The 24,631-nt window shown below is 41.3% G+C and overlaps 1 protein-coding gene across 2 annotated transcripts in view; it reads left to right on the forward strand.

The window, feature by feature from the left end:
- zc3h3 (zinc finger CCCH-type containing 3) overlaps window positions 1-24,631 on the forward strand; it is a 286,493-nt gene that overhangs the window by 157,277 nt on the left and 104,585 nt on the right. For both annotated transcript variants that reach the window (XR_013576450.1, XM_078540928.1), the window contains exons 7-8: window positions 1,759-1,917; window positions 2,432-2,501. Coding sequence is in view for 1 of the 2 variants with exons in the window: in XM_078540928.1 (XP_078397054.1) it covers window positions 1,759-1,917; window positions 2,432-2,501 (229 nt within the window). In the remaining variant the exon portion in view is untranslated. The remainder of the gene's footprint in view (window positions 1-1,758; window positions 1,918-2,431; window positions 2,502-24,631) is intronic.

Genomic DNA, 24,631 nt, shown 5'->3' on the forward strand with positions numbered 1-24,631 from the left:
ACAAGGGGAGAAAAATTGAGTCCAGATAGGAAGTATCAGTTCAAGAACAGGAAGAGCAGTTCAGGAGCAAGAACAAGGTAAATGATGGGTCAACAGGGTGAGTCCTGAATGTGAATTTTGGGAAGGTAGAAATGGGCAGATCAGGGTTGGTGGACTATGAGATTGGAGGCTGTGAAGGAAAGATCTTCAGAGGAGATGATGTCAGTGACAGTCTTGGAAATGATGGCTTAATGTTCAGTGGTGGGGCCATGGTCAATGGGAAGGTAGGAGAGAGTGTCAGAGAGCTGGCATTCAGCTTCCACTAGGTAGAGGTCAGTGAACCAAACAATAATGCCACCCTTATCAGTAGATTTGATGAGAACCTTAGGATTGGACCTGGGAGAATGGAGTGTTGCAAGTTCAGAGGGAGATAAGTTGGAGTGAGTGAGGAGAGAAGAGAAATTGAGGCAGCTGAGATCACCCCAGCAGTTCTCATTGAAAGACTTAGGGTAATAGACTAGAGGGGTCAGTTGGAACTCAAGGGGTTGCAAGTCAACTTCATGCAACCTTTCCTGATAATTTAATCCTAATAGCTCTGGTATCATTCTGGTGAATCTGACCCATTGAAGGCCAGTATATCCTGCTTGAGGTGTAGTATGCAGAATTGAATGCAGTATTCCAGAAGGCTGTATAACCAAGGCTCTTTACAACTGAAGCATAACTTCCTGCTCTTTGCTCCCCTTAAGATAAAGACCAGCATTCCATTTGTGATTGCTTTTTGTAACTGCCCACTAGCTTTTAGAAATCCTCTGTCAGGATTGCAGCTGGATTGTTTGTAAGCAAACTATACCGTCAGGATTCATGACGCCTGTAAGTTTGTTCCAACCGAGGGGGAGCCTAGGAGCTTCCAGGTGACTCTGTTCTAGCCCCATTATTACGAACTCGTCATGTTTTCTCCCTCCTTCCTGCCAAACACAAAGATAAAAACCAGTATAAGATTTAGCAGAGAATAATAGCTAAGTTGTAAAGAATTTTGACTTTTTAAAAATTCATTTCATGGGATGTGGGCTTCGCTGGCTGGGTCAGCATTTATTGCCCATCCCTAATTGCCCTTGAGAAGGTGGTGGTGAGCTGCCACCTTGAACCACTGCAGTCCATGTGGTGTAGGTACACCCTCAGTGCTGTTCAGTAGGGAGTTCCAGGATTTTGACCCAGCGACAGTGAAGGAATGGCGATATATTTCCAAGTCAGGATGGTGAGTGACTTAGTTCATCTAACCAGTGGAACCTTCTAAAAATTCTGAAATAATGGTCATAATGTATGTTTGCAGACCATAGGGTCAACATTATCTTTGAGATAAATCTTATGGGCTTGGATGCAATTAAGGTAATTAAAGATGTTCCTTCTCCCAAGCTTCTTAGGCCCTTGTACGTTGTTCCCTCAGCCATGAATCTAGGCAGCCTTCTTCCAAACCTAAGCCAACCAGATGAGCCAGAGTGACTGGCTTGTGCTTGCTCCCAGCATACAAGTGGCTGTATTTTTTTCTTCCTCCTCCTGCCTTGTGTGATGCCAGTGCACCCAAAGTGATGAGCTTGCCATGGGAGGAATTACCAGTTGCTCTTGTCTTCACTGTGCACATGTCTCGTTCAGTTAGATTTTGCTATTAAAGTTATCCATTTATTTTTAAAGGGTTACTGCCATTGTTAAATTAAATCAACATTGATTGGAAAGATGAGGCTTGAGTTTCTTCTAATCTAACCAAATATTGTGTGCCCGCAGTCGTGCTGTGCAGCGTAGCTTGGCTATAATCAGACTGGCCAAGCAGAAGAAATCCAAGAAGAAAGAATATTGCATGTACTACAACAGGTTTGGAAAGTGTAATCGAGGGGACAATTGTCCCTACATACATGACCCTGAAAAAGTAGCAGTCTGTACAAGGTGTGTCTATATCGGTGAATTTGATTTCTATTAACCATATAGTGGATGAAACATATATTATGCTGATCAAATAGAAATTACATTTTTTTTTAAATTACAGCAACTAGGACATTTAAAGAAATGAGAAGCATGCGCAGAGTGAATGCATAGTGGAAACCCCATTCTTTTGCAGCACTGTATTTATATCAGATGTCAGAATGATGCAGAGTGTTTTGGATGGCACTCTTCCTTTCCAAACCAGAATTGGGAACAGTTTTTGCATGTCGGTATATATCAGGTATCTGACATTGCAATGGGGCACCTCAATATGAAAACTTTCCATTTTGCCTGCAGCTGTATCAACCAACTTGTTTCATTTCTCACCTTATTTTAGTGGTAAAAGCTCATTATACAAAGTGACTACAATGCAGTCAAAACAGCACTTCTTTGGAACAGTCACAGACATTTTACTTTCAGGACATTGAAATCTACAGGGCCTCCTTGCAGTTTTTAATCTCCACTTTCTTTTTGGCAGATTCCTACGTGGAACGTGCAAAAGAACAGATGGAACATGTCCTTTTTCACATAAAGTTTCAAAAGATAAGGTATGGATTTTATTTTTATCAAAAAAAAGCATCTTGAACAATTGTCACTTTCACTAAGACTGATTTCTTAATGCTGCACTGAAGGTTAAGTTGATAAATGTATCACACTACTGAGCTATTCACACAACAATAACCTAGTCTGCACTAAATTAGCTAACCATCCTTGTGGCAATTATAAGGATTGGCTAATGACCTCATCATCCTTAAACCAGGGAGGAGGAAACTCAGCCAAGGCTTCTCCTTGTGATCAGAGCATAATGATTCATTCTGGAACGTGGACAGTGGGTGAGAATGGGATGAAACATGCCTGTGATGTCCCATCCCTAATCCGTGTGATTTATGAAGGTTGCTATGAAATTGCTTAAGGCGCAGAAAGCAGTGTTGAATGATTGTTTACAAACTGGAATGGAGTGTACAGTGGTGTTCCCCAGAGGTCGGTATTAGGACCACTGCTCTTTTTGATGTATATCAATGATCTGGACTTCAGTGTATGGCATCGTTTCAAATTTTACAGATAACACAAACTGAAAATGTAAACAATGAGGAAGATAGTAACAGAGTAGTAATGAACATTGACTCACTGCCTGAAAGGGTGGTAGAGGTAGAAACCCTCATAACATTTAAGAAGTATTTGGATGTGCACTTGGGACGCCATGGCATACAAGGCTATGGGCTTAGTGCTGGAAAATCGGATTAAAATAGTTAGGTACTTGTTTGACCATTGCAGACTCGATGGGCCGAAGGGCCTTTTTTTGTGCTGTAGACCTCTATGACTAAATGGGCAGACAGTTGGCAGATGAAATTTAACATCGAGAAGTGTGAAGTGATACATTTCGATAGGAAGAATGAGGAGCAGCAATCAGTTTAAACTAAATGTATAGATTTAAAGTAGGAGTAGAGAGACTGGAGGTAAATCTTTGAAATGCAAGTTGAAAAGACTGTCAAAAAGGTATTTTGGATTCTTGATTTTACTGATTGAAGCATAGGGGACAAAAACAAGGAAATAATGCTAAACATTTTTTCTAAAACACCGGTTAAGCCCCTGCTGGAGTATTGTGTTCAGTTATGGGCACATTTTAGGAAAGATGCCAAGGCATTAGAGAAGATGCTGAAAAGATTTATTGTAATGGTACCAGGGATGAGGGACTTCAGTTATGTGTAGAGACTAGAGAAGTTGGGAGAAGGAAACAAGGAAGAGGTTTGATCAAAGTGCTCAAAATTATGTACTGTTTTGATAGAGTAAGGAAGGAGAGACTATTTCCAGTGACAGAAAGATCAGTAACCAGAGGATACAGATTTAAGGATTAGCAAAAGAACTACAGATGACATAAGGTTTTTTTAAAACGCAGCATGTTGTTCTGATCTGAAGTGCAGTGTTTGAAAGGGTGGTAAAAATAGATCCAAAAGCAACAATCAAAAGGAAATTAAATAAATAATTTAAGGGAAAATTTAACAGGGCTGTGGGGACAGAGTAGCAGGGTGGGACTAATTTGATAGCTCAAATAGCCAGTATAGGCATGATGAGCAGAATGAAAAGGAAAATAAGGACTTGCTTTCCGCAGTGGCTTCCACAATCACAGGACATCCCAAAGCACTCTATAGCCAATAAACTATTTTTGAAGTGTAGTCACTGTTGTAATGTAAGAAATGTTGCATTCAGTTTGCTCACAGCAATCTCTCGTAAACAGCAATGTGATAATGACCAGTTGTAATCTGTTTTTATATTATTGATTCACGTATAAATATTGGCCAGGACAAAAGGGAATCTCCCCTTCTCTTCTTCAGAATAGCACCAAGGGATCTTTTACATCCACCTGAGCTGGCAGCCGGAGGCTCTCTTTAAAGCCTCATCTGAAGGACCCTGCCTCCAACAGTGCAGCACACCTGAATGCTGCAATGGGTTGTCAGCCTAGATTTTTGTGCTCAGGTGTCTGAAGGGAAATTGAACCCACAACCTTCCAATCCTGAGGCGAGAGAGCTACTAATTGAGCTACAGCTGATACTACTGCCTCTTCTGTGTACATTATGCTATGATTTTAACACTTGCAGCACAGACCATGCAAAAGAATGACCACTGGAGCAAGGGCGGCTGATGGCAGTGGCATTGTAGGAAGAGAAAATTGGCAATGGGGGGAAAGTAATTTTGCTAGTAAGGTTTGCTAATCAGCTTGAATCCCAGAGTAATAAACTAGGAAGCAGCTTAACTTTCTGATTCATTCTGGTTAAGTTTCATGGCAGGTAAATATGATCTTTTTTGTGAACTGCAGCAAGGGACAGCTCCCTTGGGTTGTATCAGCATCAGGCAGATCAGATTCAGTAATAGCTGCTGTTTCTGCAATGTTTGTGATGTCAGAAGAATTGAATAAAGTAAAAATATTTCATCAGGTTTTATTCCATTTCCATGTGTAACATAATAAATAGCAGACATTTTGTGTGACAGCAGTATATCAAACAATACAGGTTATATTGTAAGCCATGAAAGTGAAATGTTTTATCAACGGCTTCTATCATCAAATGTTCCTCTGCTCAGAAATACTCTTAAATAAGCTTTTGTGTTTCCTTTCCTCTCCAATTTTCTTCTCTCCTTTCCTGGGCCCCTGCTGTTGTGTGGAAAGATCACAGGCGAGTTTTATTTTAATGTCGCCCAGTGTACCCACTGTCATGTGAGCATGTTTTCATATTTTTTTTCTTTGTGTACAAAATCTTATTGCACATTTATCTGTCTTGCACTACCTATCATATTCATTCTATCTTGCACCTTCATATTTGTTCTCACTTTCAACTGCTCTCTCAATCCCATTCTCTCTCTCATACTTCTGCATTCTTACTAACATTGTGTCTCACTTACACTTGCCCCACATTTGCTCTCCCACTCATTCCCCCTGTCCCTCACAATTACATACGTGGTCCATCAAGACTTAGTTAATATAGATCAGAAGCGGGAAATTCAGCTGATCTCTTCCACTCCCCCCGCCCCGCCACTAATGCCAGGAGTGCCTAAGCCAATTGTAGTGCACTTATAATTATTTATAATATTAGTCTCCATTCTTCAGAATTGAAACTTACCTAATTAAATCACACACACGCACACACACACCCACCCCCCGAGCTGTGAAGCTAAGTGATACATTCCAGAAAATTCTGATTTACAGGTGTACAACAGATATTTAATCAAGAAATTATAGAAGTACTGCGTATTAACTAAGATGTAAAGTGTTGGTGTGATCTGAAAAGAGTTAATCAGCATTTTGACTGGTTTTAGTAAAATCACTCTTGAAGGCACCGTCTCTCATCTCGTCTTGTTTAAATGGCATGCTTTTTTTCTGGTTCTCATTCCTGAAGCTACAGTCGTGTTTACTTCTGAATCGATTGACTATGATCCCTACATCGGGTGTGTGAAACAGCGTTAAAAAAAATGTCTGCTTGGATATATCAAATGCAATTGCAAGTTTCCTTCAATCTTATAATGAACTGGCATTGATACAGAATGTGCTGAGTCACTTTACAAGCAATAATTACCTCTTAAGTATAATCACTGTTGCTATGCATACTAATGTTTTTTGGTACGGTTGGTTGGGGAGAATCTCTTTAGGGATAGGCAATAAATATCAGCTTTGCCAGCAACACCACATCCTGAAAATAGCACCTCTGATTTTGCTGTGTTGGAAACAGACAATGAATCTTCCATGTAGCAAAATTAAAGTGATTTTGAGAAAGTGGCTTTGAGCCACTTTAAACCGCTGCAGTTCAAGAAGTGAAGGTACTCCCACAAAGCTAAGTACGGACTTCCAGGATTTTAGCTCTGCGACATTAAAGGAATAGCTTTTTTTGTCCAAGTTAAGATGATATGTGCCTTGGAAGAGAACTAATAGGTGATGATATTCGCATGCGCTTGCAGCTCTTGTCATCTGGGTGGTGGAGGTCACAAGTTTGAAAGGTGCTGTTGCCTTTGCGATATGCTGTAGTACATCCTGTGGATAGTACACATTGCTGCCATGGTGCACTGGTGGTGAAGGGAGTGGCGATATAAGCTAGTAGTTGGGGTGTCAATCACTTGCACTGCATTATCTTTGGTGCCAAGCTGCTTATGTTGTGGCTGCAGCCATTCAGGAACATGGAGAGTATTCCTTCACAGTGTTGACCTGTGCTGGGTAGATGGTGAAGAAGCTTTGGGAGTTAGGTGAGCCACTGCACAGAATCACAGAAGGAGGTCATTCGGCCCATCGTATTTACACTGGCTCTCCAAATGAGCATTGTCCTGCCTTTTCCCTGTACCCCTGCACATTATTTCTGTTCAAATAATCATCTAATGCCCTCTTGAATGTCTCGATTGAACCTACTTCCACCACACTTCCAGGCAGTGTATTCCAGACCTGAACCACTCGTTATGTAAAAAAGTTTTTTCTCACGTCACATTTGCTTCTTTTGCAAATGACTTTAAATCTGTGCCCTCTCGTTCTTGATCTTTTTACAAGCACGAACAGCTTCTCCCTATCTATTCTGTCCAGCCCTCTCATGAGTTTGAACATCTCTATAGCCAGTTATCTAATTAACTAGCTGCAGCTGCAATCAGAGGCTGTATGAGCCCTGTTTTAAGGCTGAACTAAAGCTCACCTTCCAACCCTAACAGCAATCTTTAGTTAATTACTAAATTAAAGAAAGACTAGACTTTAGATATAATTTAATCCTTAAACTCTCTCAGTCACAAAACTCCAATTAAACACTCTACTGCAGCCCAAAACAGCACTCCAGTACAGACACTTGCCACAGAATACCCTCTGACAGGCGAAAGTAGCCATGATATTTATTTGGCTATTCCAGTAATGGTTAGTGCCTGAGGTGGTCATTCCCTGCCACTTGTCAGCCCAAGCTTGAATGTTATCTAGATCTTGCTGCATGTGGGCATGAACTGCTTCATTATCTGGGGAATTGTGAATTGATTGAATACTCTGTAATCATCAATGCACAGCCCCTTCCTATCCCATAATGGAAGGAAGGTCATTGATAAAACAATTGAATATAGCTGGACCTAGGATGTTGGAGATAGTTGGCCAATTGGTCAGATATTTGGAGCTTAAGGGAAATATCAAAAGGAAAAGGGGACACTTCAGTCGGCGGAACTGGGTCTAATCTTTCTTTTCAAATGTTTGTGCTGCCCATTTTTCCACTACTTTTGCACTTCCAAAGTACCATAAGAGAGAGGGGAAGAGTTTGAGGGTAACAGTTGAGATCAGCATACAAATGTGCACCCTTCAAGCCCTTTACCAGCTGCCTCGAAACAGGAAATACTGTCTTAAGTGCTGCAGCCGGCCACAGGTCAGAAAAAACCTGAGTGTTATTTGCAAACTACAAGACCAGCATGTTTGATTTATTACTTATGGGAGCAGGAAGCCTCTGGGAAGCAGAAACCTTGTTCCCAGTTCCACTGCTCCCCGTTAACCTGCATTATTACAAGGAGTGGTGCAGTTAGGGCCATTCATCATGCTCTCAGGCAGAAGCAACAAAAAGCCAATACCTCGGTTAAGCTCATTTTTTACAATTCCTAAATGTATAACAAAAAAACCTTAAAATCAGATTGGCAAAGATTAAAGCAGCATATTTATGTAAGTAATTAAAGTATTCTAGTTGGCAAATTTGTAAGTCTACATGGTTAGAAATTTTTCTTGCATTTTGCGTGGAGGGTTTTTCTGTCCTTTAACCTATGCACGTTATTGTTGTAAAGGCTGTACAATGGCATGTAGCATGACACATTAACCCCCTGAACCTTGTACTGGTCAGCCATGTGCTTCTGAGAGTGGGCCACTGTTGAGTCGCTGACCACAATTAGGTTTTAAAGCACAACTGACAGAAGCCCACAGTGACGACGCATCTCAAGGAAGGAAAGCTAAAGGTTAGAGATGAAGCTTGCATGCACTCTACAATTTTAGTGTCAGTGCTGAGCTAATCTTATAATATAAATCTGGAGTTTGGGCCCAAATTGGCTTTGGAGTGATGTTTCCTGGAGACAGTAAAGAACTGCAATATAGTGTAAATCTTGGTTTGCCATGTACCTGTGAATAAATTTTAACTAAACGTTTCATTTTAAATTTGTAGAGAACAGCAATTGGCTGATTCTTTCTCTTTAAATATTAATATTTCTTACTTTATGAAAAGGGTTTTGCTCGTGTATATATGCGCAGAGCACTTTATTTTTATTCATTCACGGGGTGTGGGCTTCGTTGGCTGGGCCAGCATTTATTGTCTATCCCTAGTTGCCCTTGAGAAGGTGGTGGTGAGCTACCTTCTTGAACCACTACAGTTCATGTGGTGTAGGTACACCCACAGTGCTGTTCGGAAGGGAGTTCCAGATTTTGACTCAGCGACAGTGAAGGAACAGCGATATATTTCCAAGTCAGGGTGGCGAGTGACTTGGAGGGGAACTTCCAGGTCGTGGTGTTCCCATTTATCTGCTTGTCCTTCTAGATGGTAGTGTTCGTGGGTATGGAAAGTGTTGTCTAAGGAGTCTTGGTGATTTCCTGCAGTGCACCTTGTAGATGGTACATACTGTGTGTTGGTGGTAGAGGGAGTGAATATTTGTGGATGTGGTGCCAATCAAGCGGGCTGCTTTGTCTTGGACGGTGTCAAGCTTCTTGAGTACTGTGGGAGCTGCACTCATCCAGGCAAGTGGGGAGTGTTCCATCATACTCCTGACTTGTGCCTTGTAGATGGTGGAAAGGCTTTGGGGAGTCAGGTAGTGAGTTACTTCTCACAGGATTCCTAGCCCTGACCTGCTCTTGTAGCCACAGTATCTATATGGCTAGTCCAGTTAAGTTTCTGATCAATGGTGAACCCCAGGATGTTGATAGTGGGGGATTCAGTGATGGTAATGCCATTGAACATCAAGAGGCGATGGTTAGATTCTCTCTTGTTGGAGATGGTAATTGCCTGGCATTTGTGGGGCACGAATGTTACTTGTCAGCTCAAGCCTGGATACTGTCCCGGCCTTGCTGCATTTGGGCATGGACTGCTTTAGTTTTTGAGGAGTCGTGAATGGTGCTGAACATTGTGCAATTAACAGCAAACATCCCCGCTTCTGACCTTATGATGGAAGGAAGGTCATTGATGAAGTAGCTGAAGATGGTTGGGCTTAGGATACTACCCTGACGAACTCCTGCAGTGATGTCCTAGAGCTGAGATGACTGACCTCCAATAACCACAACCATTTTCCTTTGCACTAGGTATGACTCCAACCAGCGGAGAGATTTCCCCCTGATTTTCATTGACTCCAGTCTTGCTAGAGCTCCTTGATGCCACACTCGGTCGAATGCGGTCTTGATGTCAAGGGCAGTCACTCTCACTTCACCTCAGGAGTTCAGCTCTTTTGTCCATGTTTGAACCAAGGCTGAGGTCAGGAGCTGACTGGCCCTGGAGGAACCCAGGGTATCAGTGAGCAGGTTATTGTTGAGCAAGTGCCGCTTGACAGCACTGTTGATGACCCCTTCCATTACTGATGATGGAGAGTAGACTGATGGGGTGGTAATTGGCCAGGTTGGATATGTCATGCTTTTTATGTACAGGACATAACCTGGGCAATTTTCCACATGGCCAGGTAGATACAAGTGTAGCTATACTGGTTCAGCTTGGCTAGGGGTGCAGCAAGTTTTGGAGCATAAGTCTTCATTACTATTGCCTGAATATTGAGAGGGCCCATAGCCTTTGCAGCATCCAGTGCCTTCAGCCGTTTCTCCATATCACAAGGAGTGAATTGAATTGGCTGAAGACTGGCACCTGTGATGCTGGTGAAAAAGGAAATAATGGTGGCAAAGAGAGCCTGAAAAGAAAATGGTAGCTAACAAAAAAGGGAATTCAAAAGTTTTCAGTAGGCATAAATAGTTGATGGAAGGGTAGGGCAGGTTGGGGTGGGTCCAGTTCAGGGCCAAAAAGGGAATCTACGCATGGAGGCAGAGGACATGGCCAAGGAGCTAAATGAGTATTTTGCTCCTGTCTTTACCAAGGAATGAGATGCTGTCACGGTTATAATGAATGAGGAGATCGCTGAGATACTGAGTTGGCTGGAAGATAAGAAGGAGAAGGTATTTAGAAAGGCTTTTTAGTTCTTTCATGGAATGTGAGCTTTGTTGGCAAAGCCATCGTTTCTTGCCCATTTCTCATTGCCCTGGAAAAGGTGGTGTTGAGCTGCTGCCTTGAACAACGGCAGTCCATGTGGTGTTGGTAAATCCACAGTGCCAAAAGACTGGCTGTGCTTAAAAGTTGCTAAGTCATCAGAACTGGATGGGATGTATCTGAGCATGCTGAAGGAAGTAAGGGTGGAAATTGCAGAGATACTGGCCAGAGTCTTACAACCTTAAACATTCACTCCCTCCACACTGACACACAGTGGCAGCAGTGTATATCATCTACAAGATGCACTGCAGCAGTTCACCAAGACTCCTTCGACAACACCATCCAAACCTGCGACCTCTACCACCTCTAAAGACAAGGGCAGCAGATACGTAGGAACGCCACTATCTGCAAGTTCTCCAAGCCACACACCATCCTGACTTGGAACTGTATTGCCATTCCTTCACTGTTACTGGGCCAAAACTCTGGAACTCCCTTCCTAATGGCATTCTGGGTGTACCTACACCACATGGTCTGCAGCGGTTCAAGAAGGCGGCTCACCACCACCACGAGGGCAGTTAGGGGTGGCTAGCAAATGCCAGTGACACCCACACCCGGTGAAATAATAAATATAATCACCTTAGTTGCACACTGCTGTGTGGAATCCTGGAGAAAAATCATTGGAACATTAAGAAAGATAGTTTTTAAAATAATTTCTTTGAATATTTCTGTTTACTAGATATGAAAATGTTGAAAATAGGATAAAAGGCTGTTTGGCTGACGGTCAAGCATCATCCCATTGCGTAACGAATCTTCTTGCTTTCCAGTTGGCATCGGAAAGCAGTACATCACAAGGATGGCCTTGTTGGCCAACGAATGGCTGGGGTATGGGGCACGTCATATGATGAAACCTCAGAGTACATTTACTCACAGTTGGCACCTCTAGACTTCAGTTACGTTGATATATTTGAGAAGCTGGGGTTGTCCTCCATAGAAAAGAGATGGTTGAGAGGAAATTTGATAGAATTCAAAATCTTGAGAGGTCTAGATACAGTAGGTAGAGAGAAATTGTTCCCATTGACAGTAGGTTGAGAGCCAGAGGACACAAAGTTAAGGCGGTTGGCAAAAGAACCAAAGGCAACAGGAGAAAAAACTTTCTCTTACACAGCAAGTGGTTAGGATGTGGACTGCACTGCCTTAGAGTATGGTGAAGGCAGATTCAATTGTGGCTTTCAAAAGGGAATTGAATTAAACCCCTGATAAGGAAATTTGCAGGGCTATGGGGGAAAGAGCTGGGAGTCGGACTCGGTGAGTTGCTCTTGCAGAGAGCTGGCACGGACAGGATCATATGGCCGCCTCCTATGCTGTAACTATTCTATGATTCTGCATGTTGCCCTGCTTTCTTGATGACAGCTATAAATCTCTTCCTTTGTTTGGACCTGAATATATGTGAGATGGGTGACCTTTCTGAATTCACATAGTACTTTTATTGGACGATTATCCTTTCACCCCAAATATCCATGCATCTCTTGCAGCAGGACCATAAACTCTTTCAGCAGTCCTGCTTTCAAGTCTCACTTGTACCCTTGTAATCATTTAGGCAACTTTTCACCATCATTCCCTCTCCTTTACAAATTATACCTGCAGAGGGTTTTGCAACTACCCAGCAAATGTGCTACAGGTCAAGTTCAAGCTTTTTGTTTGCTTGTAGACTAGTCAAACAAACAGGCGGCTATATACCAGAAATATTTATAAGACTCATTGCCTGAAGTATAATTGCTCATTTGCATCCTCCACATGCAATGATATAACCTTTTCTCGTTTGCATTTCTAGACACCATGATGAGTGCAAGCATAGAAAAATGGAAATGCCTTTACTGATAAGTAATACTATAGATGGTTTCCTATTCCCACATCGAGGTTTGAGGCCTATGTCAACTTGCTTTGCTCCAGATAACAGTTCTTTGTTGCTTAGGTCAGATCACTCATTAATATAATTTGCGTAAAACTTTTTCTCTCTCTGCAGGTTGATGTTAATTTAGTCAGACATTTGTTGTTCTATATGTTCTTGCCTTCCTCTGCATCAAAAGCAAGAGATATGAGAAAAAGCTTGATAACTCAAGGGAACTTTAGCCTCAGAATCGGAAACAACACATTATTGCGATACCTTAAGGTAGAATCATAGACCTTTACAAAATAGAAGGGAGGAGTCGTTTGGTTCATTGGGCTGAATTTTTATCTTTAAGACAGGAGTTTGGAGTCGAGAGATTTCCCGAGACCATAACCCCACCTCTTACCCGGCAGTGCCCACTGGTGCTATTTAATCTGACGGGGCTGGCGGCAGTCCTGAGTCAGGGACAGAGGCAGGCTGATGCCGAGGCAGCCAGATTGAAAGGCCTGCCTCCATTCACTGAGACATCAGATCAGTTCTGAAGACCACTGTAAGGCTCCCTAACCCTCACCCCTCCATACCTACTCCCTCAAACTGCCCACCCAATCAGCCAATATCCTCAACCACAAATCTTATAGTAACATTTGGAAGTCTTTGAAAAGCACATACATCTGTCAGAATAAGCAAGCTCATGTTTCCCTGGACAGCTATTAAACAGCCCCTGCTAAGCAGAATCCATTTGTGGTTTGGAAGGCACCAAGCATTGATAATGACATTCCACTGAAGAACTGTTGTCAACAAACCCTCCTGAGCGGAATCCATTAGAGGCTTTGAATGCAGCAAGAAGATAGCCATCTATCGAAGCTTTGAAAAGGCCAAACAGATGGCTGAGCTAAACTTGAAGGAAAAAATGAAAACAATGGGGACATTTCACACGATCATATCTGATTCCAAACTGGACTAGCCTTTGAATAGTGTACAATTCAGAACAGCACTTTATCCAGTGGATAATGCAGCTGAAGACTTTTTAACTTTCACAATGCTGTTCTTTCCCTTGCCAGCTTTCCAGTTGTCAGAAGTAACAACCAAGCAACCACATTATTTAATGGTTACTTACCTTTTCAAATCAACATCCTAGTAAAAACAAATATATCTTTCATTATGATATGTGAGGTAGGTAATCCCTTTTGTACTGACCTTTCATACAGTTCCTGTCTCCAAACCATGGTTCACTCATGGTTCGTGATGCCTTTTTACTCATATAATTCACATCACCTACCAAAATCCACCCTCCATCAAAATTGTGAAAGGTCTAAAATGCCCAGATATGCAATGGTGCTGGCAACGTCAGGACAGCAGCATTCGGGCTCCCGACCAGCCCCCTTATCCTGCGCCGATGAGAATTGCCGATCTCAGGAGTGGGGGCAGGAATCCCAGATTTGGGTGTTATCCACCCGACGCACTTCAGTCCTGTGTCAGGATCAGAAAATCTAACCCATTGTGTATGTATTGGCCCCTCTGTCCTGCTGTCTTCCCGTAGTCCTGTATATTGTTCTGCTTTTCAAACATGTCCACTGTTCGCTACTTAAAATGATCAAGAAAGTGAACCTAAAGTAATATTTCAAATGCACCTGGGCAGTAGGACAAGTGAGCACAAGTTTAGAATTATGAAAGACCAAGTTATCACAAACACAAGCAAGTGTTAACAGAGTATGATCAGTAGGTAGTATGGTTGTCAAGAACAATTGAAGGACCTCCTTCCTTATCTTGGGGAGGAAATATCTTAAAACCATCTTTGACATCTATTGTTTGCTTTTAAAGAGGCTTGATAGTGATTCTACTGAGGTGATTGAGAGAGGAGGTTTTAAGTCGTTACTTTACTTACCTCTGCTGTGATAAAATTACTGGGAACTCAATATTTAAACAAGCAAAATGTGTATTATAGAGTCAACAGTTATACAGAAGTTTACAGGAAATTGAGAAAAAGTGCAAAATGATATCAGGCAAGTCTTTCCTCTCTATTGTTTTTATAGCTGATTGAGCAAATCGTCACTTTATTGTCTTCAGCTTTCCATTTGTGTTCAGCTGGAGAAATCCACTGAGTTGATTTAGTCATTTTTTTTAATTAAACAGCATCCATTTTATTCACTAACCTTTCTAGGTTGAAAACAGTACCTTTGCTACAGCATACTGCCCTGTTCCTCCACCTTCCATTTTGAATCAGTGGTTTAGCTTTTCCACTTCATCTGATTTAGATCATCATTTTTTTTTTGCCCCTCTATTTTATAGATAATTTGCTCCTTCTAAGCTTTAAATGCCTCATCCTATACACAGATCATCCTGCATCCACATCTGTGCGCTCAGTAGATTGAAACCAAGACTCAGCTCAGCTCTTACTCAGCTTAACTCTTGCCTATCTAGAACCAAAAATTCCGTATCTCCGTCAGTTATCCTTTCTCTATGATGTCCGGTCTGTGATCCTATAGGACCACATTTTTAAGGGATCTAGAGGAATGGAACAAGGATGCAGATTATAAAGCTCCTTAAAATTCATGGTCCATACCTACATGGCCCACAAAGACTCCTGGTACATGAGATTTTGCAATCAAAGCTTGGCATCACCTGAGCATTGGGTAGCTCAGTGATAACACTTTTACTTATAAGGTTCTGTGTTCAAGACAGGCAGAATGGAAAAGGGGTATCCCTGATAGGAAAAGATGACATGAGGACATTGTAAGAAAGGATCTATGCTGAGATTGTAAAGTAGAATCAGTATGGATGGAGATTAGGAATAGCAAAGGCCAGGAAATGCTGGTGAAGTAGTTAATAAGCACCCTAAGAGGAGGTTTAAGACAGAGCATTAAACACAAAATTATTGGAGCTTGTAACAAAGGCATTGTAATAACTGTGGGGAATTTTAATCTTTATATAGACTGGACAAGTCAACTTGGTAGAGATGGCCCAAAAGATGAGTTTGTAGAATGCTTCCGGGATAGTTTCCTGGAGCAATATGTTGTAGAATCAACTAAGGATAAAGTTATTTTAGATCTCGTATTGTACAATGAGGCAGGAGTAATTAATAATGACACAGTAAAAAAAAAATCCAGCTGGGGAATAGTGATCATAATACAATTGAATATTAAGTTTAAAAGTGACATAGTCCAATCACATAAGAACCTTAAACTTATACAAAGCGGAGAGTTTATTGAATAAATAGACTAAAATGCATATTGATAAATAAACAGTGGGAAACATTTAAATCCATAATTCAAAATGTTCAGCAAAAATACATTTCATTAAAAAAACAAAAATTCAGCAGGAAAGATCCATGTGTGGTTTACTAATGAGGTTATGAATATTAAAAGAGGCTTATAATGTTTCAAAGAATTGGGATAATAAGTTTGAGAATTGGGAGTATTTTAGAAACCAGCAAAGGACCACCAAAAAAATTGATTAAAAATGGAAAATACAGAATATGAGAGTAAATTGGGTGAGATGGTGACATAGCGGTAATCTCACTAGACTAGTAATCCAGAGGTCCAGACTAATGCTGTGGGAACATGGGTTCAAATCTCACCACAGTAGCTGGTGGAATTTAAATGCAATTAATAAACCTGGAATTGAAAGCTAGTCTTAGTAATAGTGACCATGACAGTTATCATAGATTGTCGTAAAACCCATCTGGTCTTTAGAGAAGGAAATCTGGCATCCATACCTCGTCTGGCCTACACATGACTCCAGATCCACAGCAGTGTGGCTGACTCTTAACTGCCCTCTGAAATGGCAAAGCAAGCCACTCAGTTCAAGGGCAATTAGAAGTGGGCAACAAATGAAAAGAAGGAGACAAGCTAAAGTAAACGTTGGTCCCTTAGAGACAGGAGAAAATATCTTGGAAATGAGGGAATGGCAGAGACATTGAACAAATATTTTGTGTCTACCTTCACAGTAAGTTATATACCAGAAATAATAATGAGTGAGGAAATTAACGTATTACCAGTGGAGAAAAGTACTGAAGAAACTTAAAGGGCTAAAATCTAACATATCCCCAGAATATGATGGCCTACATCCTAGGGTTCTGAAAGGGATACTGTCGATGTCGGCATATAAATCGACTTTTGGAGCCTCTCAAGATCTCCCCCAAAAGTGGAGTCTACTTATGCGCCGAGTACAAAAGTGAACTACTGGCATAAATGTGGGTGGTTGCCATTTGGAAATGTCATCGGCATCTGACACAAGGAGTGGGTGGGTCTTAAACTCACGTGCATATTCACAACACAGCCCATATTGTCTGCTTGATTCCTTGCGCCCAGTTATAAGATACTGTTAAGTGAGGCATGCATTTGCAGGTGAAAAATTGAGATTGACTACTAATGCAAGTATAATATGTCGTGGCCGAAAAGGGGGATATGCCAACCATATTCAAAAACATGAGATAAAAGCAAAGAACTGCGGATGCTGGAAATCCAAAACAAAAACAGAAACAGAAATACCTGGAAAAACTCAGCAGGTCTGGCAGCATCGGCGGAGAAGAGCACAGTTGACATTTCGAAACGTCAACTGTGCTCTTCTCTGCCGATGCTGCCAGACCTGCTGAGTTTTTCCAGGTATTTCTGTTTCTGTTTTTGTTCAAAAACATGACTTTTGGGGCCAGCAAAATTGAGTCCTCTTATACACTGGGTCAACTTATATGACATAATTTATGGTAGCTGCAGAGGTAGTAGATGGACTGGTTATGATTTTCCCAAAACTCCCTTGAGTCTAGAATGCTCCCAGCAGATTAGAAGTTAGCCAATGTAACAGAAAGGAGGCAGAGAGAAAACAAGGAACTACATGTCGGTTACCCTGTTATCAGATGTAAGGAAAATGCTGAAATCTATTACTAGAGAAGTCTTAACAGTGCGTTTAGAAACTCATAGTATGATCAGACAAAGTCAGCATGGTTTTATTAAAGGCATATTGTGCTTGACAAATTTATTAGAATTTTTTGAGGATGTAACTATTAGGGTAAATAAAGGGATGGAGTATACTTGGATATCCAAAAGGCATTCAGTAAGGTGCCATACAAAAGGTTCATACAAAAGGTAAGGGCTGATGGAGTTAGGGCTAATATATTAGCATGGGCAGAGGATTGGTTAACAGCCAGGAAGCAAAGAGTAGGGATAAACAGAGCACTTTCAAGTTTTCAGGCAGTAACTGTAAGGATCAGCGCTGGGGCCTCAGTTACTTAAAATCTGTATTAATGACTTAGATGAAGGGACAGAGAATAATGTATCTAAATTTGCTAGTGGGAATGCAAGATATGAGGAGAGCACAGAGGCTGCAAAGAAGTATAGACAGATTAACTGAGTGGGCAATAAGGTGGCAGATGGAATATGGGGAAGTGTGAGGTTATTCACCTTGATAGTAAGAATAGAAAAGCAGATTATTTTTTAAAAGGTGTGAAACTTGTTAATGTTGATGTATAAAGGGACTTGTGTGTACTCATATAAGGAACACAAAGTTAGTATGCAGGTACAGCAAGCAATTAGGAAGGCAAATGGCATGTTGGCCTTTTTTGCAAGGGAATTGGAGTACAGAAATAAAGAAGTCTTGCTACAATTGTACAAAGCTCCGATAAGACCACACCTCGAATACTGTACTCAGTTTTAGTCTCCATATTTAAGGAAATATATGTTTGCATTGGAGGCAGTACACCAAAGGTTCACTGGATTGCTGTCTGAAATGAAAGGGTTATGATGAGAGGCTCAGTAAATTGGGCCTGTATTCCCTGGAGTTTAAAAGAATAAAATATAATCTCATTAAACATAGAAAATTCTGAAGGATCTTGACAGGGTAAACGCTGAGAGGTTGTTACCTCTGGCTGGGGAATCTAGTATACGGAGGCATAGCCTCAGGATAAGGGGCCAGTCATTTGTGAATGAGATGAAGACTTTCTTCACTCTAAAGGTTGTGAATCTCTGGAATTCTCTACCCCAATCATTGAATATATTTAAGGCTGAGATAGTCAAGATTTTTGGTATCTGGGCAAATTAAGAAATATGGGGAGCAGGCAAGAAAGTGGATTTGAAGTGGAAGATCAGCCATGTTCATATTGGATGGCTGATATTGATGGGCCTACACCTATTTCTTATGCTGTTATGTTCTTATTAAGTTCATCTCCGGACATGAGCACATAATCAAGGTTGATGCTCCAGTGCAGTACTGAGTGTATTTTCCACTGTCGGAAATGCTGACTTTCTATAGAGCTATTAAACCAGGGTCCTTTATTCCCTCTCGGGTAGTGATAAAAATTCCTATGGTGCTATTCAAAGAACAGGGGAGTTTTCCTGGTGACGTGGCCAGTGTGTGTCATCTCGGTGCAGCAATAACAACTTATAATGTAATAAAACATCTCAATATGCTTCACAGGAGCACTATAAAACAAAACATGACACTAAGTCACCTAAGAAGATACTGGACAGATGACCAAAAGCTTGATCAAAGAGGCAGGTTTTTAGGACTGTCTGAATGGAGGAAGGCTAGGTGGAGAGGTGTAGGGAGGGAATTCCCGTGTTTAGAGCTCAGGCACAAAAAGTAATGGCCACCAATGGTGGAGCGATTAAAATTGGGATGCCCAAGAGGCTAGAATTAAATGAGCGCAGATGTCTCTGAGAGTTGCGGGACAGAAAACAGGAAGAGGCAGAGGAATGGGAACCTATGCAAGGAGTCAGAGGAGGAGGAATCAAGAACAAGAACAAAAGACAGAAAGGGGAATAAGAAAAGTGATAGGCAGAGAAATCAAGGGTCAGAATCAAACAGGGCCTCAGTGAAAAATATTGGGAATGGGACAAGTAATGTTAAAAAGACAAGCCTTAAGGCTTTGTGCCTTAACGCAAGGAGCATTCGCAATAAAGTGGATGAATTAACCGCGCAAATAGATGTAAACAGGTATGAAAAAGTCAGGATTACGGAGACATGGCTGCAGGGTGCCTAGGGATGGGAACTGAACATCCAGGGGTATTCAGTATTCAGGAAGGACAGACAAAAAGGAAAAGGCAGTGGAGTTACATTGCTGGTTAAAGAGGAAATTAACACAGTGGTGAGGAAAAATATTAGCTCCGACGATGTGGAATCTGTATGGGTAGAGCTGAGAAACACTAAGGGGCAAAAAACATTAGTGGGGGTTGTATAAAGAGCCCCAAACTGTAGTGGTGATGTTGGGAATGGCATTAAACAGGAAATTAGGGACGCATGCAATAAAGAAACATCTGTAATTATGGGTGACTTCAATCTGCATATAGATTGGGCAAATTAAGTTAGTAACAATACCGTAGAGGAGCAATTCCTGGAGTGTATACGGGATGGTTTGGGAAATGTTACTTATAGGGATGACGGGGGATAGACAATGACAAACATACAAAGAGCACATGGGTGAACTGCAACAATTGTTTATTCCTATCTGGCGCAAAAATAAAATAGGAAAGGTGGCCAAACCATGGCTAACAAGGGAAATTAGAGATAGTATTTGATCCAAGGAAGAAGCATACAAATTGGCCAGAAGAAACAACAGACCTGAGAATTGGGAGCAATTTAGAATTCGGCAAAGGAGGACCAAGGGATTGATTAAGAAGGGGGAATAGAGTATGAGAGTAAGCTTGTGGAGAACATAAAAACTGACTGTCAAAGTTTCTATAGGTATGTGAAGAGAAAAAGATTGGTGAAGACAAATGTAGGTCTCTTACAGTCAGAAACAGGGGAATTTATAATGGGGAGCAAAGAAACGGCTGACCAACTGAAAACATGCTTTGGTGCTTTCTTCACAAAGGAGGATACAAATAACATACCAGAAATGTTGGGGAACACAGGGTATAGTGAGAAGAAGGAACTGAAAGAAATCAGTATTAGTAGGGAAATGGTGTTGGAGAAATTGATGGGATTGAAGGCCGATAAATCCCCAGGGCCTGATAATCTACATCCCAGGGTACTTAAGGAAGTGGCCCTAGAAATAATGGATGCATTGGTGGTCATCTTCCGAGATTCTATAGCCTCTGGAACAGTTCCTACAGATTGGAGAGTAGCTAATGTAACCCCACTATTTAAAAAGGGAGGTAGAGAGAAAACAGGGAATTATAGACCAGTCAGCCTGTCGATAGTGGAGGAAATTCTAGAGTCCATTATAAAAGAATGAATGGCTGAGCACTTGGAAAACAATGGCAGAATCAGACAGACTCAGCATGGATTTACAAAGGGGAAATCATGCTTGACAAATCTACTGGAATTTTGAGAGTATGTAACTAGCAGAGTTGATGAGGGGGAGCCAGTGGATGTGGTTTATTTGGATGTTCAGAAGGCTTCCGACAAAGTCCCACATAAGAGATTAGCGTGTAAAATTAAAGCACATGGGATTGGGGGTAGTGTATTGAGATGGATAGAAAACTGGTCGGCAGACAGGAAACAAAGAGTAGGAATAAACGGGTCTTTTTCCGAATGGAAGGCAGTGACTAGTGGGGTACCGCAGAGATCGGTGCTGGGACCCCAGCTAGTCATAATATATATTAATGATTTAGACTAGGGAACTAAATGTAATATCTCCAAATTTGCAGATGACACAAAGCTGGGTGGGAGGGTGAGCCGTGAGGAGGATGCAGAGATGCTTCAGTGTGATTTGGACAAGCTGAGTGAGTGGTCAGATGCATGGCAGATGCAGTATAATGTGGATAAATGTGAGATAATCCATTTTGGTAGCAAAAACAGGAAGACAGATTATTATCTGAATGGCTATAAATTGAGAGAGGGGAATGTGCGACGAGACCTGGGTGTCCTAGTACACCAGTCGCTGAAGGTAAGCATGCAGGTGCAGCAGGCGGTAAAGAAGGCAAATGGTATGTTGGCCTTCATAGCAAGAAGATTCGAGTACAGGAGCAGGGATGTCTTGTTGCAATTATACAAGGCCTTGGTGAGACCACACTTGGAATAATGTGTGCGGTTTTGGTCTCTTTATCTGAGGAAGGATGTTCTTGCTATAGAGGGAGTGCAGCGAAGGTTTACCAGATGGATTCCTGGGATGGCGGGACTGACATATGAGGAGAGATTGAGTCGGTTAGGATTATATTCGCTGGAGTTCAGAAGAATGAGGGGGGATCTCATAGAAACCTATTAAATTCTAACAAGACTAGACAGGGTAGATGCAGGAAGGATGTTCCCGATGGTGGGGGAGTCCAGAACCAGGGGTCACAGTCTGAGGATACGGGGTAGACCATTTAGGACTGAGATGAGGAGAATTTTCTTCATCCAGAGAGTGGTGAGCCTCTGGAATTCGCTACCACAGAAAGTAGCTGAGGCGAAAACATTGTACGTTTTCAAGAAGGAGTTAGATGTAGATCTTGGGGCGAAAGGGATCAAAGGATATGGGGAGAAAGCGGGAGCAGGCTATTGAGTTGGATGATCAGCCATGATCATAATGAATGATGGAGCAGGCTTGAAGGGCCGAATGGCCTACTCCTGCTCCTATTTTCTATGTTTCTATGTAAAGAGAGGAAGAGTGCAAGGCCATGGAGTGATTTGAAAGCGAGGATGAAAATTTTAACATAAAGACCTTGCTCAACTGGGAACTAGTGTGGGTCAATGAGCACAGGGGTGATGGGTAAACAGGACTCAGTGAGAATAAGGACACAGCAGCAGAGGTTTGGATGGCCTCAAGCTTGAGGAAGGTAGAATATGGGAGACCAACCAGGAGTGTATTTGGATAGTCAAGTCTAGAGGTAACAAAGGCGTGAATGAGGATTTCAACAGCAAATGAGCTAAGGTGGGGTAAAATTGGGTGATGTTATGGAGGTGGAAATAGGCAGTCTTAGAGATGGTGCCACACTGGTCCTTTATTTCATTCGTTGTTTGTGGAACCATGCAGTACACTAATTGTTTCCCATATTTCCTACAACAGTAACTACATTTCAGAAATACTCATTTGGCAGTAAAGTATTTTGGAATGCCTTGAGTTCATAAAAGGCTCTATATAAGTTTAAATTCTCTTTGTTTCTTTTTTTTATTTTTCTCTCCCGTCTTTTTTTTGTGAAACCCAGGTGTGGTTCCTTGAATAGAATTGTAGGATATAATGATAATAGCATAGAAGGATGCAATTCGACCCATCATACCTGTGCCGGCACTTTGAAAGTGCTCTCCAATTAGCCCCGTCTTCTCCCGTTGCTCTACAATTTTTCCCCCTTCAAACATTTATCCATGATGATTTCCCTTATCAGAAAAAAATTTTGTTTTGAAGTAAAATGTGGCGCAAATGAAAGGAATACTTATCGTGTAGTTATGTTGTGTCTTAAGTCAAAATTAAGAGTGAGATAGAAGTACAGATGGGAATGCTATTTGTAGCTGATTTAGCAGTTTTGTTAGGGAGCAAGGGACCCTATTTAAACATTTGCTTCAGTGGTTATCAGCACTTAAAGGATGAAATTATCTCTGTGCAGAACCCACTTTCCCTAGCTTTGAAAGTGCTCTCTTTAAGAGGCCTAACCTCCCTAACTGTTCCAGCCCACTTTTCACAGAATCAAAGAATGATTGCAGCACAGAAAGCGGCTATTCAGCCCATCATGTCTGTGCTTGCTCTCCGATGGAGCAATTAACCTAGTGTCACCCTCGCCTTCTCTCTGCAGTCCTGCACGTTCTTCCCTTTCAGACAATAGTCCAATTTCCTCTTGAATGCCTTGATTGAACCTGCCTTCACCACACTCTCAGGCAATGCATTCCGGATCTTAACCACCTTCTACATAAAAAAAATTTTCCTCATGTCGCCATCGCGTCTTTTGCCAATTACTTTAAATCTGTGCCCCCTTGTTCTCAATCCTTTCACTAATGGGAATAGTTTTTCCCTATCTTCTCTGTCCAGACCCCTCATGATTTTGAATGCCTCTATCAAATCTCCTCCCAACTTTCTCTTCTCCAAGGAAAACAGTCCCAACTTTTCTAATCTATCTACATAACTGAAGTTCCTCACCCCACCTTGGAACATTCTTGTGTGATGAAAGCATAATAATTTTCATATTTTTCTGGTTTATTGTGAAGTAGATTTATGGGGGTAAGTATAGGTGGTTTTGTCTGTGATTTAATTACATTTGGAGTCGAGTATACTGCAAGCTTGAAATCATCGAAAGAAGCTAGGTGTTTGACTTGCTAATGAGTAAACATGGATGCTGGCTTAGCATATAAGGTGTGAAGAGAATTTTCAGCTTTAGATAAATGAAGGGATTGTTTGGATTTCAAAGGGATGTCTGTTTACAACTAACCAGATAAGCAAGGCTAAGGAGTGTTTATTTTTGCTAAAGGTCACTGATAATACTGACAAGATGAAAGTTTTTATATTATGAGTAAGATACAGTTTCAAAGACACATGGAACAACAGAATTTGCATATTAAAGGGAGGGAAACATATATAAAGGAATGAAAGGCTATGTGAGAGAAGACCATGTAAGATCTAACAGGAGTGTGTAAAACAGCCTTCAGGACACCTCCAGCCATATGCGCATAAGTCTGCTATGTAAAATAACTGAAGTTGGAGAAAAAACATTTGGAAATCCACTGGCAAGGAGGTACTGTGTTACCTTGCTGGGTTTTTATATCTAAAACCTACTGTGGACTGTTGCCTGAAAGGGGTGTGTAACAGGAGTCCAGTTAATTAAGAATATTAGGATTTGTTATAGTAGTAATTAATTGTAGTCTTATGAATGTGCTTGAAATCTTTTATTTTGTTAATAAATATTTTAGTTTAATTTTTAAAATCTCTAAAGGTCTTGGTGAACTCATTACTTCTGAATTCAGTGCACACATCTTTTTATAATAAAAACAAATTGCAAAAACGTTGTGATAGTGCGACCAAGTTCCCCTTCTGGACTTGGTCTGCCTGACACACTATCTGCCACGTCATAACACTTGTGAATCTTTTTCTGTGCTCTCTCTAATGCCTTCCCATCTTTCTTAAAGTGTGGCGCCAAGATCTGGATGTAATACTCCAGTTGAGGCAGAACCAATGTTCTATACAAGTTTAACACAACTTCCTTACTTTTAACGGAGAGCTCCTCCTCCATGCTAACTTTGAATATCTCCTCTTTAATGGGGACCATCTCAACTTCCCAAACTTCCTTTTTAAGAGGCCCCT

This window comes from Cetorhinus maximus, chromosome 4 (assembly GCF_964194155.1).
Source record: "Cetorhinus maximus chromosome 4, sCetMax3.hap1.1, whole genome shotgun sequence".
Classification (NCBI taxonomy): Eukaryota; Metazoa; Chordata; class Chondrichthyes; order Lamniformes; family Cetorhinidae; genus Cetorhinus; species Cetorhinus maximus.